Raw genomic sequence first — 15,960 nt, forward strand, 5'->3', positions numbered from 1 at the left:
TTTTGACAAAAGACCAGATTAGTGCTGAGAACCAGATTTCTTGCTGATTCATAAACATGTTATTCCACAAAGTATTAGAATGCACACTAATAATATGTATAGTAAATTACTGGCCCCTACCTTAGAATTATTTGTGGCTATATATATGAGAGTAACAGTTGGGACACAGACATAGGAAAATATTTCACTTCAGTGTGGTGAAATATTGGAGTGGTCTGCATACACTTATTGTATAGTTTTGCTTGTCTGCATGCTTCATAACTTCTTTGTATTTATGAGGTCAGAGATTATTTCCCTATATTATATCAGTTTTAAAGGGCAAAAGGGGTCACAAATGCTTCCAATATGCACAGAAGTTATCAAGGAAATGATAAATATTTTTATTGTTTCTGAGCCAATCAAAAGCAATTCATTGATCTTAACAGAATTTTAAGAGGACATTTATGTTATGTAATGATACACCTTTAGTTACCAAGATGCTAAAGTTATTAACTGATTCAAATTTATTACCAAAACCAAAAAATTTAGTAACACCCATATAAGTAGAACTACTGGCTAGAAAAGATCTGGAAATTCAGATTGTGCTGATTTTTGCTCAATAGTTACACAAAATTGGATAGTGCCATATTGTTGATTAGCAAGTACTTTCATACCATTAGTTCCCAAGTATAAAAATGTAACAGATATTAACTACTTGCTTTCTTTTACTTATACATATGTATGCCAAGGTTCTCAAGTAAAAGTTTTATCCAAAATATGTATATTATAAACAAGTATTTCCTCCACATTTAAGTTACACAGAATAGTTAACTGTTTTAACTTTTAAGTAAAGGAGGTAGTAGAAGCTACTCTGGATCTGGCTAAAATACCCAACATCCAGACATTTAGAAAAGCCATATAAAGTTATGGCAGAAGGAATGCTGATCTTCATGTCAGAAAAATTAAGTCAACTTCATTATCAAAGCTGATAAGATGCTTTCAATTTTATTACTTTTATCTTAGTGCAAAACAAACGTCTTTTCATCTTCAACAAGGGAAATAATGCATCTTTAAAACGTCAAACCGTCTTCAATCGTCGCTGTCACTTTCAGAGTCACTCAACTGGAGATCATTTCCTAAAATCAAAAAAGGCAAGTTATACCATAGTAAAGAGGTATTAGCAATCAAACCCAACACCATAATCTGAATCTGGATCCTGTTCCCTCCATTCCATCAGCTGCTTTTCTTTTTTTAAAGAATTCCTAACACACAAGATCCACCAGGCTTTCAATAACTTTCAACATTACTAAACCCTCCTGTTGAACTTGCCAATTAAAGTAAAGCCCAGCTTTTCAAGAGGGAAAATAACCAGTTAAAACTGATTGCAATTTAGCCCTCATAAAAAGTATGAGGAATGGGCCTACAGCACCAGGGGCAACAGCACAGGCAATGGCATAATGTCCTTGTCCTTGTCATACTGTTTGGAAGACGGTAATATTAGTCATTTGGGAAAAACAATTTAGAGTTTGTCTTCTTATATTTAGATCAGTTGAGAAAGAAAGGATAGCTGCCAGACACATAGGTATACTTAGTGATGAGCACTACAATAATATTTGGGGGGAAAGGTTCAGAAGAGAACATATATCCCAGAGGTGTTTATAGCTCTTATGCAGCTCTATAAACTTGGGTCAGATTCAAGTATCCATCTTATGATACTGTACAAACCTCTCCTAACAAGGCAACATGAAGCAGAATTAGTTGCATTCAATGTGGCTTTAATGTTTAAACTTTAAAATAGTAAAGTGTAGACATGTGAAGCATTATTTGCAAATAATATATTCCACCCAAGCACATAAATGAGATCTTATGCAATTTCTATTTATTTCAATGCAAAGCAGAAAAAAGAATTTTTTTCTAGAAATGTTTCAGTGGCAATTTGTGATATGAAATCAACAACAGAAGACTGAGGGGTCATCAATTTTCTATACTGGGTTATAAATACTTGAGGCAGAAGCGATTTGAATCAAATTTCTTTAATTAGTTTATATTTGCCTGGCTTCTAGGGCAAAGAAATGCACTGAATGTATTTTAATTAAATGTACACATTTAATGCATTTCTTTGCCCTAGAAGCCAGGCAAATATAAACTAAAGTCTAAATAAAAGAAGGCATTTAAATTTAAAAATGTGAGGCAGTTAATACTAAAAATTAACAGTTTCTTTGAAATTTCTCATATTATGTTTAATTATATAACATTCTTGTAGGAAGTTCAAGAATAGTAAGCTGGCTTCATGTTGCCACAAAAGGCAATATACTGCATTATGAGTTATCATAGGAACAATTCTACTTCATCAACCTTATAGTGTTAAAAGAGCCCAAACAAAATGCTCAATGATGCAATGATTTTGTTCAAGTTTCTAGCCATTCAATCATATTCTCTCACACTCTCCAAAATTCCAAGTTCCTCCCATATTGCCTTTTGTGGCAACATGAAGCCAGTTTACTATTCTTGAACTTCCTACAAGAATGTTATATAATTAAACTCATCATACCATTAAGCATGTTCAGTCCTCTTGGGCTGTTCTGGTGATTTTTCACCACTTTGGGATGTAAAGTTAACACATGGTGTTAATCCCACCTAAATCAAAACCTTGCTATTTCTCATTGGCTATTGTATGCAACTTTCAATTCCATCATTGGAAGCTTTAAAGAATAGTTTTCCATGTGACCCAGGAAGTGTCCATACAATTATATGCTTGTTTAACCTTATACAATATTTTGCAGCCTACAGCCTTGACGGGACGCGGTGGCGCTGCGGGTTAAACCGCTGAGCTGTCGATCGGAAGGTCGGCGGTTCGAAACCGCGCGGCGGGGTGAGCTCCCGTTGCTCGTCCCAGCTTCTGCACACCAAGCAGTTCGAAAACATGCAAATGTGAGTAGATTAATTGGTACCACTTCGGCGGGAAGGTAACGGCGTTCCGTGAGTCATGCTGGCCACATGACCCGGAAGTGTCTATGACAACGCCGGCTCCAAGGCTTTGAAACGGAGATGAGCACCGCCCCCTAGAGTCGGACACGACTGGACTTTACGTCAAGGGAAACCTTTACCTTTACCTTACAGCCTTGTTAAGTTTTTTGCCTTACTGAGTGCATATTAAGATCTGTGATGCTGTTTTACTTCTATGCATGGCACACACTAGATTCAGATAAACTAACATGTATGGATCTGACCCTGTTAATACAGAAAAACATTTTAAGAAAGCCAGTTTTCTTTCCAAAATTTAATTTTGTCAAACTGTTACAAACATTTAACAAAAGCTTCAAAATTTCCTTATTATTAAAAAAAAGTCTCAAGGAAGCAGTAATATTACAGAAATTGCTGGAAAAATTAATAACTCTTATTGGAATCAATTGCTGTATAATCCAAGGTGTAGATTTACAGAGCCAGAAAAAGTTTTCTATAGAAGGCTGCAGTTAACAATGAAGTGTAACTGAATACACATGGGCTGTATGTACATGCAGGTAAAGGCTAACATCGCAAAAGCGGCATCCCCCCAAAGGGTCAGACATGACTTGGTGCTTGCACAGGGGACCTTTCACCTTCCATACAAATGATCAGGTTTCATCATTTCTGCCTGGCTTTGACAGCCAAGCTACAATTTATCCCCTCAGTGTTCCTGATTTCATATTATATCCCAGTACCAAGCAGGAAAACTCCTCTGCTTCCCTCTCTAGCTCTATTTGAACAGGAAAATACAGTGGGAATCTATCACTTACATATGACATGCCAACACGCTTTGTGTTTTAACTAAAATGTTCAATTTTGGGAACTGTATAAAAAAACAGCAACTGCCCTACAATTCTATAATAATTCGTACTTCCTTCTCTGACTCCAAGGTTGGGATAAAGGCTAGGACTGACCACCAACCAGGAGTAACTTGTTTGCCATAGGGAAAAGACAAAAATGCCATATCCTGTACAGATCAGTTCTCAGCAAAGCAGCCCTGGAGATAAAATAAACATTTTACTGCACTGAAATGTGAACTCTGTTGCAGAAATCATTTCTGAAATTTATGAATGCTTCTAGAACACATCGTTTTGAAACCCCATGTTCTGAAATCAGAAGTAGATGGTATCATCTGTGCCATATCGTTCACAGCATAATTTTAATTTAGCATAATGAGAGGTCAATGAAGCTTTTATCCCAGCTTCTAAGCCAACATGCTGCCATGTAACTTAAAACTATGCCTGGAGATTTGTAACTAACAGCACGTGGTTTCCTCAGACCTAAGTCTGTCATAGCATGCTTTGTTTCATTACTTACTCAGTGTATTCATCAAACGGCCCCTGCTTTCTTGACTTCTGTGATATCCCGTGTCCACATCTGGGAAGGCCTGTTGTGACACTGTCCTCACAGGAAGCTGTGGCTGTAGGGGTGGCATCGACAAGGGAAGAGGTAGCTTTGCTGCTGCTGCTGCTTCTTCGGAATCACTAGAACTATTTTCACTACTCGATGAAGAGGATGAACCCTTCGATTCCGATGAACTGTCAGAGCTACTCATTTGCTCTATAGCTTCAGCTTCTGCTTTTAGCTCTGAAAAATGCAATTTGAAAGGGAAAAAAGAATTTAGGACCAAGGCACAAATAATCCGCTCACAAACCTAATGGGAGATAATGAATTATGTGGTATAGAGGCTAAAATTGAATCAGATACTCCCAAAGCTGAAACCCCTACTCAAAGAAAAGTAAAAAGAGGAGGTAACAGTTCTAAAAAAAGGAAGAAAACCTCTGAATATACAAGAAGCTTTTTTGAAACAGAACTCAGTAAGTTTTTCCTCAAGGGGATTCTTCAATAATTAATTACAGTCCTGGCCTCTTTGCACAAAGCTGATACTGACTGTTCACAAATGCTCTTGGAGAAGAACCTGGCAAAAGGTTCCTCAAACTTCTCTTTATTTAGACTTTGAGCAATCTTTGATATGGACGCAGAGCCCTGAGGAGCAAATACAAAACACACATGAATAAACCTGCTTCATAGTTGTTGTTTTTTGAGCGGTAGCAGCAGAAATAGAACAGCGAGACCTCCCAGCCCTCTGTGCCCCATTTGTTGTTTATTCGTTCAGTCGCTTCCGACTCTTCCTGACTTCATGGACCAGCCCACACCAGAGCTTCCTGTCGGTCCTGTACCCCGTTAGGCAACAAGTCTTAGAGTTTAATCGAATGACTGTAACCCCTGCAGCTGCTGTTGTTAGTAGATCTACCTGCACTGGAAAGGGACAAGCTGACTTGTGACAAACAAATCCTCCTGCTGATCATCTGGTAACTGTAGGTCAACTTTTGACAGGAGTTTTTCCAAGGTTTTTGCAGCAGCAAACAAAATACTCTTCTAGGTTAGCAACAGTCTGGGCAGGCTTGATAGACCAAGTTCATTCAGTCGCATTAAGGCTTAGCATGGCTTGATTAATTAAATCTGGCAGTCACAGGCTCCAAAGGTTATGAGAATGCACTTATAACATTATTCGTTAATAGCATTTTTAATCTGCCTTTCACCTTGCGATATCAGACAACAGAATCAGAATATGCCGTAACATTCAATAAAATAATAAAACAGCATTATATAAAGCAAAGCAAAAGCAGAGGAGAGCATCAGCTTAAAATCAGGTACGTGAGCATTTTAATGAATTAAGTCCTTCAAATATCATTGACAGTAAGCTGTAGGTTTTAAAGAAATGTTGTCACCCTGTTTTTCTTTAAATGCTCCTTTTACATTAATTGTACTCAAATCAAAATCCTGCACTGATTATTTGTATAATGGTTTTCATTTTGGAATGCAAAAACCTACTATTTCTGTATCAAAGTCCAGTAAATGGACTTCAGCAGCTCCTCAATAAAGCTCTGCAGTTCTATAAAACCCTTACTCTGGCTCTAGTCAACTTTTGCAACACTATTTGCCATGCAGCATTTTCAGTTTTGAGGTGTGTTCTTAAGCCAGGCCAAGCTGTGCTACTGTTGCCAGTTCTAACGAACCCAAAACAGCAGCAGTATTATCTTGTATGGGATTTGCTGATGAACTTCAAGCAGGAGCACTGCCCAACTGTTCATGCAACCTCACTCAGATTCTAGGCAAACTGCGTTAAATCTTCAGCATGGCTGGTTTAAATCCCCATCCCAACTTACACTGTTAAAGGAAGCTATAACCCTATGATTATTATTTTAATACCAAAGAGCAAAAAATGGTTGGAGAATGATCAGAGACATCCACTCCTTTCTCCATGTCCATTTGCTTGTATATAAAGGTAGTCCTCGACTTATGACCACAACTGGGATCAGAATTTTGGCCACTGAGCGATGCAGACATAAAGTGAGATGTCACATGACCGCATCACTTAGTGATGGCAATCCCCATTGCCATCGCTAAGCAAATTTTACTGGTTGTTAGCCGAAGACCCACCACAATCCAAGCCATTCAGGGCTTGGTCCCCCCAGCCCCAAGCCTCAGTAAGGTAAGGGACTTCCTCCAACTCCCTCCACCCATCTATCTCACCCCCATCTCTGCCCTTTTGGCCACCCTGCACTGTGCCTTGCGAGATGGCAAGCAGCCCCAGAACCGCACGGCTCTGAGACTGTTCGCCACACCCCAGGAAGCCGCAGCTGCCCCAGCCCAATCCCAGCCACGGTCACCTTCACCACTCTGCGCTCTGAGACCTTTCCACCCTGTGCTCTGCCACTCAGTGCTGGGCCTGGCTGGTGTTGAGCTTTGTGCTCTGCTATAGCTCTGGTGCTGTTTTAGCTCCTTTGTGCCATGCTCCTGGGCCGGGGCTTGCCATTTGCACTGTGAAAAAAGAAAACAAAAAGCAGTCCCAGAGCACTGGCATGCCAATATGCCTGGGGCTGGGCATTTTGCTTTTTTTACTTTCCACAGTGCGAATGGCAAGCCCCAGCCTGGCCCAGGAGCATGGCACAAAGGGGCTTTTTGGTGTGCCAGTGCTCTGGGGCTGCTTTTTGCTTCTTTTTTTTTTCACAGCCCCAGCCAGGCTGGGCACGTCTCATCAGCAGCGGGAGCAAGGAGACGGCGAAGATCAGCTGGGGTGGCAGAGCACAGGGTGGCAGAGATCCAAAGGAGTGGGTGGGAGGAGTTGAAGCGCCCCTGTGGTTATAAGTGCAGGAAGGCTGCCAAGCTCCCGAATTTTGATCACATGACTGTGTGGGCACTGCAATGGCCATAACTTCGGGCACGGGTTGTAAGTCTCTTTGTTCAGTGCTGCTTCAAACAGTCACTGAATGAATGGTCATAAGTCAAGGACTATCAATATCACAATCTCACTAAAGCTTTCAGGATCAGCACCAAACAGTTCAGCATTAGCAGCAAGAGCTCTTAAATTCTGAATGTGTACACAGTCTTTTTCTTAGTTTAGGCTAAACTAAGAAAAGGTTTCCTTCTTGTTTAATTTTTAATTCATTAAAAATACTTTTCTGCATGTCTGATTTTACCAAACGGGTCCCATTTCACTTATGTCCTGGCCAGTCCTGGCCATCTACTTGGCAACGCAAAACAGTAATGATTCCCTGTGTCATTCCTGTCTACCCCACCCCATTCATCAGAGGTCCTTCCTTGCTGGGTAATTGTCAGGTTGGCAGAATGCTGGGCAGCCTCTTTGGAACTGTATGACTCAGAAAAGGATCTTAAACAAAGCAATCATCCTTAGAAAAGAAACTCTCCATTTTAATATAATCTTGAACACCCTCCCCTACAGCACGGGGTACTTTTTAAGCAGCTATTCAGGAAACTAAATGACAAGATTTTCCAGTCAGAGTTGAGTCACAAAAGAAACACCTGCCTGTATGCCTTTCCCCCCATCCCCTGGGTATTCAAGGACTTTGCCTGAAAAGGATGCCCTAGCCATCAATACAGCGAGCTACTACTTTCCAACATTAATTCACCGCCCAACCAAGTTCTTCCTAGTTATCTGCCACAGTTTTTAGCCGGAAGCTTATCCTATCTTACTTTACATCATATGATATTCCCACTGTTACTAACAGAAGAAAGGAAAAGGATAGCATGATTTCCAAGCCATTCAAAGAAGCAAAACTCAAATTCAGTATGACCCAACTTGAAAAGCAGCATCCACAGAAAAAGGTACCTGAGATCTAGGCAACTACATGCATATCCATGGAAAATCTTAGTGAAAATAAGGCCATAATCTAATGGAAGGAAGGAACTAGAGGCTGTTATCAAAGAAAGTAAAGAAAAGAATCAGGACAGAGACCAAGAGAATATATAAACTATGACCAGTTGCAGGACCGACATGGCTGTAGAATCCAGGTAACAGACAGACAATGAGTCAGTTGTATATTTATGTAGTGTAGCATGGCGTTTTGTATTGTTATACCACACCACACTTCTTTTTACTGCTGGCAGGAATAAAGGATCAGAGGGAAGATGATGTGCAGCATGTTGCATCCAGTGCAGTAATGGAACAGTAATAAAAAAAACTTCTGCTATAGCTCTCATAAACCTCTGGAACCACAGACAGTAATTAGAGATTATATGAATTCTAATCTGAAGAGGAGGCATGGAGGGAGATACATAGACCGACAGAGGTGCGTGGAATTTCATAATGGTAAGTAAGCAAGTTGACAGAAGAAGAGTAAGTTGTTCTGTTGTTTTTCAGCCAACACTGAATACTGCCAAAGTGAACCTGCTTTCTTTCCAACCAACATGAAAATGCAGCAGTCCCGCAGAAGAGGGATAGATTTTTTTCCCCTCATCTGTCAACTTACTTGGTTTTCATGCTGGCTCAGAGGAAGTGAATTATTAATTATTATTATTATTATTAAAAAAGGAGAGCCAGTGGAAGGCCAGAACTACTTAGTCCATTGTTTTTCTACACTAGATGCAAAAGAGTGAAATCTCTTATGCATAGCAAGCATGGAAATCAAATGGGGCAGTGGCAAACTCCATAGTTTTCATCATTGCATTTCTACGCTAGAGGCAAAATGTTTTTCTATGCATTTGAAAAACAAGCCGGCTGATGGAGAATACAGGGAGTCTCCTCTGAAGTCTACAAACTGTTGCACCAGCCAAATCTTTGCTCATGAAAGGGACTGGCAAAGCAGAAACAAACGCCAATTATGCGGCTTATTTACAAGAATATGTTCTATATTGTGCAGCACTTAGATGACCTTGGCAGATCCTGAAAAAGCTAGACAGGATCAGATCTGGTTAATTCCTGGATACTCAGTAGGAAATCCTGGGACGGTAGACTAGATTGGGAAATTAGAAAAAAAAATTCTGAAAAAGTCAATGGGAAACCATTTCCATAAGGCCACATGGAAAAACCTAGGCAGTCATCTGTAGCTGAACTAAACTCAAAGGAATCTTTACCATTTTTAAAAAATACTTAAGATCAGTTTAAAAGGCAATACATCTGGACTCTAGTACTTCAATATAGGGGTATGAATTTATATACTTATTTAATATCCTGCTCTACACACAAATAAACACAGCAAGTCAGCAAACTGAGTGGAAAGCTGAATTAAAAACCTTCCCACATTATATATTTTTCTACATGCAGGCAGAGTATGTGCTATGGATATGTCACCATATGAATCCCACCAGAGTCTGAAAGTGTGTACCCCTGACCAACCTACCTTCTCAATGAGAATTTCAGCCTCAAAATCTTCAAATTACAGAGTCAGTTTAACACTCCACAGAATTAGTGTCTCAGGGAATATATCTATAATTTACCTCTTTCAATATCATCCATGGGAGAAGGTGGAGACAATTTTTCTTTTGGTGGAGAAGATTTGTTGTTGTTTGGCATCTTATTCGCATGTTTCATTTGCTGCTGCTGCTGCTCAATACGAGACTGCACCTTGCTGCTTCCTTCACCTCTGCATCAAGTCATTAAAAAACAACCATTCTTGAAAAATATGTAATAGTTTGCTTCGTGGAGTCCTTGGTGCTCTCTGAACTGGGTGGTTTACTTGCAGATGTTTCATTATCCGACTAGGTAACATCATCAGTGTGAGTGTGGGGCAGAGCAAGCTACTGTATGTAAACAGGGAGTAAACCCCACACTCACTCACACTGATGTTACCTAGTTGGGTAATGAAATGTCTACAAGCAAACCACCAAGCTCAGAAAGCACCAGGGACTCCACAGTTCAACCCTGAGCTATGTATATTCTCTTCTGATAGCTTGCTTTTTCAACACTGTTTAAAAAATATAAAATAGTTGTATTTTTGAGACATGTATGAATATAATAGCTCCTACCATAATACAGTTTATCAACTAGTTATTTCATGAAAGTATGCTGAAGTTTTTATTAAAATAAACACCCCTAAACTTGCTTATCTACAGGAAAATAGTTAAGTTTATTCCAGTGCATAATTTTAAAGAGATATAGCATGCCTCAGAAATGGAGTTAAAGAAAGCAGGAGCTGCCCAGAGACTGAACAGAGTAGGCCAGGCACAGAAGAAATAGATTCCCATCCAGGGCCTCATTAAAATCTTCCAAAATAAATGCCTTACGCAGGTGTACATTTCAATAGTCACTATACAGGTGATATGGACAAACACACAGTTCACTGTAACAGAAAGAAAACTAGAAGGGCTTTGAACCTGCATGTTTTCTCCTCTGTTCTGGCAGAGCAGTAAGGAATAAACTGAAAGCTGCTGCTGCTGCTGTTTCAGTTTCAATTAATCATAGTTTAAATTTACATCTGAATTGCAAGCTGTGGTTAATATTAAAATCAGAAGCAGAAGTGAACAGCTTCTGCACTGCACTTGATACTCGTACTGGAAAATGATAAGGGAAGGGAACACATATGAGACCAAGGCTTCTCTGAACTTTTTCCCACAGCAACTACAACATTTTAAGAACAACTTTGCTAATTTTTTCTACCCACCTGGTTTTCTTCACAGTGATATTGCTACTAAGTTTCTCTAGTCTACATTCTCCAGTGTCATGGTTAATTATTAAGATGCATTCTTTTTGATATGGCTTCTTGGAACCCTTGAAAACAGTTACTGGTGGAGTAGAACCCTATTTTAAATCAGAAAAGAATTACTAGTATCACCACTGCTTTTTTCCATTAGGGCAGAGCTGTATATTTTATAATTAAAAGCCCTTATGTTTCACACTTAGCCTCAAGAGTGTCTATTTCATTGTAAAATGAAAAAGGGAAGCCAATTTTGCAGGATTCATGTCTCATAATGAAATCATTTAAAGAAATGTATCTCCATTTTCAGAGTTCTTCAGAGAACACTGAATTCAGCCCAGCTCAGTTAATTGATTGCCTTTGTTTACTGTATAACCACAAAGAATTTCTTTCATCTCCTTAATTAACATACCTCCCTAGTTATGAAGGTTAAAAAAGCAAGTTTGTTTGCTTCAGCAACTGCAACTCCATTACTGCCATGAATTGAATTATTCTCTTCCTTTCCTTTCTCTTTTTACAGCTGAAATGTCTATCAAAATTGCAGTGCAACAAGCAACTTCTGAAGATAATACTAGTTTGCTCCAAGGTTACATACAGCAATTTTCCAGTTAGAACAGAACTGGAAAATTGCTGTATGTAACCTTGGAGCAAACTAGCATTATTATTCACAGAAAAATAACTATTTGGGTTTTCTAACTTACTAGTTATTTACTAAAAATATTTTGAAATCATAACAGAATGAAGGAGAACCTCTCTCATCAAAAGAACCATTCTATGTCCTTCAGTAAATCAATCTCAGCCCACTTCGTATGTCACAAAAAACACAAATCATATCAGTGTCTGGTCATCCCCACTCAGCTCCTCCTATCAGGAGTGGCCAAACAAACCAGGAAACCACCCTTAACAAGCAAAAACATAAGCAATGTTTGTTTTTGACTTATGGCTCTGGCTTGTTAGAAGAGGAACAAGCCACGAGAATTAGGTAATACAATATTCTCTGCTTTTTTAGAAGTTCTGACTGGTAGGAACAAGAAGTGGGAGCAATTGCACAGTATGCAACAGCACCTTTGCTCAATCAGAATATTTGAAAGTTGAAGGTTTCTGACTTATTGTGATGAAAAAAACAGAAGCTTGGTTTGCACACCTGAGAAATGTAGACAACCAAGCTTCTAGACAGACTTTTAAAAAAAGGATAAAGTATATGGTATTGGTTTTGGCTAAAGAACGAATAAGAGAAAAGATACACTAGAAATTGAGAAGTAAACCATGACAAGATAAAGAAAAAAATATTCCAAAAATACTGAATTAATTGTTGAGTAGAAGATATCCTGCCTGTGCTTGACATTAGCAAAAGTTGCAAACCATGGGGGAGGTTATTTAATCAGAAATTAAAAACCATCAACATAAATAAAAAGTTGGTTTTTAAGACATCAATATAGATTCTGTATCTCAGGACCAGATTCGAAAATAGAAATTTGGTGAAAATATATATAACTTTTACAATCAAAATAATCAGAAAGGCACTCTTATTGGTCGTTCCTTTAATTTGGATCCCCATACTAGCAAGAGGCTGGACAATGACTCCTTATTTATTTTCTATTAGGATTATTTATTTCCCATTTGTCTACTTCAGATCTGTTGTCCTGTCATCCTCAATCACTTTTTGCAGCTACTTCTTTGTTGTTGTTATGTTATTGCTCTATGCAGTTATTCTGTAGCAGTACCTGTTACAGAATAACTGCATAGTAAACACATAAAATACAAATTTTAAGACTGCAACTTCCATTATTTTTCACCATTGCAGTTCAATAGCATCTAGGAAACTATCCATCCCCTTAATATAACAGCACATCTGCATAGTCTAACTACCTTGATAATTATACTCTTCATGCACTTACATAAAAGTAATCATGCTTTAAGACATAGATATAGCTATGCCTTTTTAAAGAATACAGAAATCTTACCTCAATATTTGGCAACATTACTGTCACCTGTTCACCTTTACCAACTTCAAGGTCTCCTTCACAAGATGTATCAATTGATGCAGGTTTGAAGTCATCTGAATAAAATCATAAATACTTATGATCCCTTAAATACTGAGCAACTTACAAGATAAATGGAAAAGCTACATTATTCAATGGATATCTTTTGTACTACTAGTTTAACTGTCCTGTTCAGTTTTATTTAAGAGCCCATTGGAGTAATCCACTACTTATTATAAATTAATAATAATTTATTAAATGTATATACCACCCAACTCCTAGTGACTCTGGGCTATTTACAAATTGTTGAAAATGTTTAAAACAAGGAAACAACATGAAACAAAGAAGATCAAAGATGGCAGAGATAACAAACCCAGATGGGAACAAAGAAAAAAAAGAAAAGGGGGTTCAATCATGCTTGCCAAAGGCCTGGGCGAAGAGCCAGGTCTTTAGGGCCCTTTGAAACACCAGTGGTGGGGAGCAGAACCTTATTCCAGAGGGCAGGCACTGCTACAGAGGAGGAGCATTTTTGGTCACATTTCTGAGCAGCACTCTTTTACAAAAATATGTCATTCAATTTTAAACAGATCTCCATTTCCAACTAATTGTCACATTCAAGAGAAAATACAGAACTAAGATTCAGGAGAGAAAGAAGATATATTTCAGATTACAAATCCAAATAATATCCCAGATGTACATTCCCATGACCCTATAACATGGGAGTTACAATTGTGGTAATATGTGTTCCTATCCAGTGGAACTAATCACTGTTTTAATCCAACCTGAGGCTCTCCAAAAGTATACTGATTAGGGATGATGACAGTTACTATCCAATGCATATACAGGGCTTTAAATTGTGAAAGGTGATCTCAAGCCACTAGATGTCAGCTTTATTTTTTTACTAAATACTATTGCGCACCTTAATTTAGCTGAAGAAATGTTTTACTCTTACCAGGTATTTCATGCAACTAAAAAGTTACAAACCTAGTTTGTGTACCCCCAGGATACTGTTGCATTTCTTTTTCCTAAAAATGTCCAGTGTGCCCTTGATCCTGTTAACTGGCCCTGTTAATTATTGACACTGGAGAGTGCTCAAGTAAGTTTTAAATAAATGTATCCCCAGTTTCCATATTGCAAGCACTTAACCAATCCAGTTAAACTGAAGTTTAGCAGATCTTTTCTAAAGTGAATGTAAATCTTTAGGTTGCAATTTTATAACATTAATAATCAATGTTGCAATAAATATGGCAGGATCTACTTCCAAATAAACGTGCACTGAACTGTACAAAATATGCTATCATTCGTCACATAGCCCAAAATGCATTCAAACAAATGTCTTAAAAATTGGATCTTGTCCATCTATACTGTCTTAGAAAATATGATTTGGGTAGTGATAACTGGTTTTTATTCCGGTACGGGCTGAATGTGAAATGTTTAAAAGCACAAAGAAGAAATGTGAAATCTATAGAAGTAAGTAAGTAAAACACACATGTAAAGAAACTTTATTTTATTTTAAAATCCCATTAAAAATACACTGTTCTACATCCAAGATATTGAAATATGCTCTCACCTATAAAAGTTCACACACTCACAAACTATTATTCCGCACTGGTCTTATATGAAAGGTGTGAAGGTTGTTGGGCAACCTCTGGAAACTCAGCTTCTCACCCCAAGCCATACCACAATCCCTTTGCTGTTTCTTTGCTTCACTGCTGCTGATCACCTTCCAGCTAGCTTCACCAGATTCTCCTTACCTGTTTTTCAAAGTTCTCTTCCCTTAAAAAACAGATGGCCCCTTAAACTGACTAGCTGAGAAGCCACGGAATGAAACTGATACATGTGATGTAAGCGTGTTTAACCCCTATTACAACAAAGTTGTCCACAATGATTTCCCACAATTATATCAAAATGAAATAGGCATCGTGCCACTTAAATATCCCTTGAGCATGCCCTTTCTCCTTAATCCTCCTGCAGAAAAGCAACATTCTGAGTCTGTTTCATAATCTAAAATAAACAAACACCCGCAACAAAGAACACTGCCCCTTCTCCCTCGAAAGGCTCCGGGCTTTCAAAACGTCAGCATGGGTAACAATGTGCCTGGAAAATGCACACTCGTGGCACAGATCTTGAGGGCTACGCCTTAGTCCCCAAAGCTTCCCCACCCAGAAGAAGGTTAACTTTAACAACCGAGGGTCCCCGCTTCTCGTGAGCCAGAGCTCAGCGATTCTCACCGGCGCATTCTTTCAGCAAGCCTCAACTCTCCCCCACCCCGCAGCCCCTTCCCCACCTGCTTCGGCCTCCAGCTAAAGCTCCCGCTTCAACTCACAGCGCACGGTGTGGAAGGCGCAGCGCGGCTGCTTCTCGAAACTCTCGCCCAGCAGCAGGACGCGCTCCTTGCTGCCGAAGAGCGCCCGGGCCGCCCCGTTCATCCCGAGACACCCACTTGCCCCTTCCTTCCTCTGTCGGTCGCCTCTCTCCAGCACCCTCGCGCGCCACCACGCCGCGTCCACCGCCCGGGTACATCTCTCGCGCTCGCCAGTGGGAGAAGGGACAGAGCCGTCGCGCGAGGCCACGCCCTCTGTCAAACGCCGCTTTCTCCTCACTGGATGGGATGCTCCTAGCGCCGCCTTCCTTTCTTAGAAGTGGAGAGGTTGGGGAGGGTACCTAAGCGAGAGGCGACACAAGAGGAAGGGCTTACCTCCCTATTGGCTGCGACGGTCTAGGGGGTCACGCCCACTGCTGGTAGCCGTCAGTTAAAGCCGCCCCGGTCTGCGGGACTCAGCTTTCCCGGAGGAAAGACGTGTTATGCTAATTAGGACGGTTGGGAAAAGGCCTGCCAATGGGAGGTGGGGAAAGTGAACCTCAGGAGGGGAGAGCACCGTTCTATTGGTTGGAAGCGCGTGTGATCTCACAACCGTTGGCACGACAGCGTTTCCGGTCGGGAGAGAAGGAGGGTGAGACAGTATGCTGAGGTTCAGTGAGTGATTTTGGTGAGGTTGAGCAGCCACGTCGTGCCCACAATGAGGACGCTATGACGCAGACAGTTGCTGAAATGG

General features: G+C 39.8%; 1 protein-coding gene across 2 annotated transcripts; it reads right to left on the minus strand.

Moving 5' to 3' along the window:
* Window positions 1-356: 356 nt before the first annotated feature.
* EAF2 (ELL associated factor 2) lies at window positions 357-15,534 on the minus strand. Of its 2 annotated transcripts, XM_063288792.1 has the most exons (6): window positions 15,231-15,534; window positions 12,887-12,981; window positions 10,890-11,026; window positions 9,727-9,872; window positions 4,303-4,572; window positions 357-1,115 (listed from the first exon to the last, which is right to left on the minus strand). In XM_063288792.1, exons 1-6 carry the CDS (start codon window positions 15,331-15,333, stop codon window positions 1,069-1,071), a joined length of 798 nt encoding a protein of 265 aa, XP_063144862.1. In that variant the 5' UTR covers window positions 15,334-15,534; the 3' UTR covers window positions 357-1,068. The 2 variants fall into 2 exon arrangements, with proteins under 2 accessions (XP_063144862.1, XP_063144861.1); XM_063288791.1 differs by lacking the exons at window positions 10,890-11,026; window positions 15,231-15,534.
* Window positions 15,535-15,960: the final 426 nt, after the last annotated feature.

This window comes from Candoia aspera, chromosome 1, assembly GCF_035149785.1.
Source record: "Candoia aspera isolate rCanAsp1 chromosome 1, rCanAsp1.hap2, whole genome shotgun sequence".
NCBI classification, from domain to species: Eukaryota; Metazoa; Chordata; class Lepidosauria; order Squamata; family Boidae; genus Candoia; species Candoia aspera.